This window comes from Rhineura floridana, chromosome 7 (assembly GCF_030035675.1).
Source record: "Rhineura floridana isolate rRhiFlo1 chromosome 7, rRhiFlo1.hap2, whole genome shotgun sequence".
In the NCBI taxonomy this organism is placed as follows: domain Eukaryota; kingdom Metazoa; phylum Chordata; class Lepidosauria; order Squamata; family Rhineuridae; genus Rhineura; species Rhineura floridana.
In genome coordinates this window covers 6,817,294-6,822,405 of record NC_084486.1, presented here as the reverse complement: position 1 = coordinate 6,822,405, position 5,112 = coordinate 6,817,294, and the positions used below count along the sequence as shown (strand labels likewise).

Sequence of the window (5,112 nt, the reverse complement as noted above, 5' to 3'; positions counted from 1 at the left end):
CCCACCCTTAGGGTAATTGTTCTGGAACCGAAATACCAATTCACCCTTGCCAGGGCAGTGTACTCCAACACCAACCCTGCAAGGTAGAAGGTAGGCTGCCACCACCCCTTTACTGGTTCCACTCAGAGCTAGGGGATCTCTGCGCCCAGACAATAGGTAAACCAAGGTCTGAAAAGACAAGAGCCAAACTTATACTCCTTGTCAGGAAACCTCTGGTAAAACCCACAAAGTAGAATCAAGCTTTTAACTTCTTTTCCCCTCTTCGGTAGTTACGTGACTGAGATGGTCAAGGTGCTGAATTCAGAACCACATTTTCTCTCAATGAACACACCGGGGAAGATGGCCGCTGACTAACAAAGACGTGTTTACTGAAGTCGGAGTGGTGCTCGGAAGAAAACTATTAATAACAACCTCCTTGTGTACTAAATCCCAGACTGATAAACGGGAATCCTTCCTAAACTTCAAATCTTAAACTTCATGAATGCCAGAAAAGCTAAGTCCTAAAAGCAAGCTCTCTATTTATTGAGGAAGATATATCTGCTAACCTGGAACGTCTTGGAGGTAAAGTTCTGCTCTGTAACAAATGGTTCTAATGACTTGACGAATGATAATTAACTAACAAACTGTGCTAAGAGTTATCTTAATCTTCTTTGCCTCCCTTTAAACCTTGTGGATACAAACATAAATGTACCATTGGTCTCACCTGAAAGGTGATTTTCATAGGAAGGGGCCATCACTGTGGGTAACAGTTCCACCTATCGTGCGAAGGCAAGAATGTTTTTGAAGTCAAGACTAGGGACGTCATGCCCCTCCCACTCTCCAGTTCATTCGTAGCGAGTCTAAAAGAGATATCTAAAAATACAAGAACAAGGCCAACAGGCCCGCCAGGAAAATAACATAATAGTCACATGCATAACAACATGACTCTAACCTAACTACATAACATAACAGAACTAAAAGTCTTGACTTCACTCTTACATTTAAATATAATATGGAAACAATAACATATAACCCATTGATAAAATCACTAGTCATCCTCCAACTGGGAGGGTCGTGATGGCCCCTTCCTATGAAAATCACCTTTCAGGTGAGACCAATGGTACATTTTCCATAGGAAGTGGGCCATCACTGTGGGATGTACCAAAGCAACCCATATAGGGAGGGACCACCCACATGTTAATCCTCATTAAGAACCTGTTGCAACACTCGTCTGCCAAAAGAGGCATCAGCAGAGGCATAACGATCAATTTTATAATGTCTTATAAACGAGTGTGGGGAAGACCAGACTGCGGCCCTACAAATATCGGCAACAGGAGCATTAGTAGCAAAAGCAGCCGAAGTGGCAGCTGACCTAGTAGAATGAGCTGTTATACTAGCAGGAACTGGCAGCTTCAGGGACTCATATGCTAAGGTAATGCATGCCCTTAACCAACGGGATAAGGTAGGATTGGATACTTTATGCCCCATAGACCCTGGATGAAAGGATACAAACAGAGACTCCGTTCGTCGAATCTCTTGGGTCCTAGACAGGTAGGTCTTGAGAGCCCTCCGGACATCCAACGAATGCCAAGCCTTCTCGAGAGGATGGGTAGGATTCGGGCAAAAGGAAGGCAAAACAATGTCCTGGTTGCAATGAAAAACTGAATCGACCTTGGGACGAAAGGAAGGGTCAGTCTTCAGCACAACAGAGTCCTTATGGAAGACGCAGAGGTGTCTAGCGGAAGACAATGCGCCCAACTCCGAAACGCGTCTGGCAGATGTGATTGCAATCAGAAACAGGACCTTGAAGGACAGAATACGTAGGGGCACAGTTCTGATGGGTTCAAACGGAGGGCGTTGCAAAGCCTGCAGAACTTTCGGCAAACTCTATGAGGGGAACCGATGGACAACAGCCGGAGAGCGTAGGGCGACTCCCCTCAAAAAACGTTTGATGAACGGATGTGAGGAAATATGATCTCCAGGAGAGGACACTGAGAGAATGGATGACAGAGTAGACGCATGTCGACGTAGAGTGTTGGGTCGAAGTCCCATCATAAAGCCACTATGGAGAAATTGGAGCACCTGGTGCACATTGGCCTGGGATGGATCGTGGTGGTGGGACTGACACCACTTGGAGAAAGCCACCCAGGTATGTTGATAAATGCGAGTGGTAGATGGTCTTCTCGAGGCCAAAATAATATCAATCACAGCATCAGACAGTCCAGCTGACCTCAAGTGTCTCCGTTCAAACGCCACGCTGTTAGATTGAGCCAAGTAGGGTCCTGGTGCAGTACTGGACCCTGGGATAAGAGGTCTGGCGTTACTGGAAGTGTCCAAGGGTCCATCATTGACATTGCCAGAAGATCTGAGAACCACGGACGGCGTGGCCAAAATGGTGCTATCAGAACCAGCTGTGCCCTTTCGGTTCGCGCCTTCCTCAAGGTTTTGGCTAACAATGGTATGGGAGGAAAGGCGTACAATAGACCGTCTGGCCATGGTGTTGTCAGAGCATCCACTGCTTCTGCTGTTGAGTCCAGGTATCGGGCAAAGTACCTGGGAAGCTGGCAATTGTGACTGGAAGCAAACAGGTCGACTGAGAGGGCGCCGAACCGACACTGGAGACGATGGAAAATAGCTGGATGAAGTTTCCATTCTCCCGGGAAGACCTGTTGTCTGCTGAGGCAGTCTGCTGTCACATTCAAAATCCCTTTGAGGTGCTCTGCTTTCAGGGATTGTAGATGTTGTTCTGCCCAGACAAAGATGAGGGAGGCTAAGTCCTGCAGAGGACGAGACCTGGTGCCCCCTTGTCTGTTCAAATGTGATTTTACACACGTGTTGTCTGTTCGAATGAGCACATGATGCAAAGGGAACAGAGACTGAAAATGACATAGAGCCAAGTGGACAGCCTTTAGTTCCAGCCAGTTGATGCTTCGAGCTCGCTCTGCGTTGGGCCAAACCCCCTGAACATACTGGGAGTTGCAGTGGGCTCCCCAACCTATGAGGCTGGCGTCTGTGGTCACGACGGTTCTGCGGGGTTCTCTGAACGACGTGCCCTTGGAGAGGTGTTGAACCTTGGTCCACCAGCGGAAGGAGAGGCGCAGAGCGGGGCTCAAACGAACTTTGCGATGGTTGGAGCTGGCAATGTCTTTTTGAAAAGGCAACAGAGTCCACTGAAGGGGCCGAGTGTGAGCTCGAGCCCAGGGTACAATGTGGATTGTGGAGATAAACATCCCGAGCGCTCTGGTGAGAAGCATGACGTCTGCGGATGTTTGTTGCATCAGGGACCTTGCGATGCTTGTGATGGCAGTGATGCGATCTGGAGACAGGAAGACCATTGCCTGCAGGGTGTCCAACATTGCCCCAAGATGTAGTAGGCGTTGGGTTGGTTGGAGATGGCTTTTGTCGAAGTTGACCAGCCAGCCGTAGGTCTGCAAAACATTGAGGGTGATCATTAAATGATGATGAGCCAGCTCTTCAGATTTGGCCCGTATAAGCAGATCGTCCAAATATGGGTAGATATGAACCCCTTGGGTCCGAAGGTAAGCCACTAGGATGAGTAGCACCTTGGAAAATACTCTTGGAGCAGAGGAGAGGCCAAATGGCATCGCTCTGTATTGAAAATGTTGGTGGCCAAAGGCAAACCGAAGAAACTTTCTGTGGGCTATGCAAATGGGTACATGGAGATACGCTTCCTTAAGGTCGATAGAAGCCAGGAAGTCTCCTTCATGCAGACTCTCGGTAATGGAATGGAGAGATTCCATTTTGAACCTGCGGTATGTTACAAAACGGTTGACAAACTTGAGGTCCAATACCGCCCTCCAAGATAAATCTCGTTTTGTCACAGCAAATAGGAGGGAGTACACCCCTTCCGACCTCTCAGTTGTGGGAACTGGCTCTATTGCCGCTATGTGCAAGAGGTGATGTATAGCTGTCTGCATGATGTTGTGCCTGGCTGGTGCCCTTGGGCAAGGAGACGGTTGGAATCTGTCTGACGGGGTTGCCCAGAACTCTATGGTATAGCCATAAGTGAAGAGGTCCCTGATCCAGGGGACCGTAGTAAGGCGCAGCCATCGATCTCCAAAATTAAGTAATCTGCCACCTATGGGGATGGCGTTAATACTACTTGTGTAGGCGAGGACCTCCCCTATATGAGGACGATGAGTTGCCCCTGCGCCCTTGGTACTGACCTCTGCCCTGGGGGCGTCGGTTCCAGGAGCCCCTGAATGCGTTGGAATCATAGGGTCTGAAATCGCGGCCTCGTCCTCCTGGTCGCGTTCCTCGAAAGGGCTGGTTAGAACGAAAGGAGGGAAATCGCCTGAGGGGCCTGTGGTCGATGTTCTTGATTGTGGCTAGAACCGGTTTGTGGGCGTCTTTTGGATCAACCAGAACTGCCTTTAGAGCTTCCTCACCGAAGAGTAGAGATCCGGAGTAAGGAGCCTTGGACAGGTTCAATCTAGCCGCTGAATCAGCTTGCCAGTGGCGAAGCCAGAGGGTGCGACGAGCGACTATTTGAGTCGTCATGGCTCGTGCCCCTAATTGGGTGGCATCCAAAGTGGCATCGGCCACAAAGGCTGCTGTCCTACGTAACTTCAATAGTGCTCTTTTGAAGGCGACAGGATCAGGGTTATCGTCCTCTAGAAGGTCATCCAGCCACATCATAGATGCTCTGGAGAAGATGGAGGCTGAGGCAGAGGCACGCATGGCTAGGGCAGTGGCCTCGTGGTTCTTGCGGAGGGCGAAGTCTATTCGACGTTCAGTAGTATCTTTTAGGTGGGATTCCCCTTCCCTGGGCAAGATAGATCGTGAAACGAGGCGAGCGATCGGTTCATCTATGCCAGGGACAACTTGGTGGCGAAGTCTGGGGCTAGGGCGTAAAGTCTGTCAGCCAGGTTCTTGAAGCGTCGAGCTTTGAGCAGGTGGGCCCATTCTTCGGAAGCTAATTTGGCAATTGGGTCCGGCACCGGGATGTAGTGTTCAGTAGGTGCAGGGGATTTGAGGACCTTGGCCCCTTTGAGAGTTGGAGCGGACGAAGTTGAGGGCGCAGTCTGGAGACCAAGGGTATGAAGTACCCTACGTGCGAGCGGTTGGTAATCTGAGGTATTGAACAAGCGATACGATGTATCCTCCTCATGA

The 5,112-nt window shown here is 49.6% G+C and overlaps 1 protein-coding gene across 1 annotated transcript; it reads right to left on the bottom strand.

The window, feature by feature from the left end:
- Window positions 1-1,358: 1,358 nt before the first annotated feature.
- LOC133388316 (uncharacterized) lies at window positions 1,359-4,550 on the bottom strand. The gene is made up of 2 exons (XM_061634302.1): window positions 4,167-4,550; window positions 1,359-3,407 (listed from the first exon to the last, which is right to left on the bottom strand). The coding sequence occupies exons 1-2, from the start codon at window positions 4,498-4,500 to the stop codon at window positions 1,867-1,869; spliced, it is 1,875 nt and encodes a 624-aa protein (XP_061490286.1). The 5' UTR covers window positions 4,501-4,550; the 3' UTR covers window positions 1,359-1,866.
- Window positions 4,551-5,112: the final 562 nt, after the last annotated feature.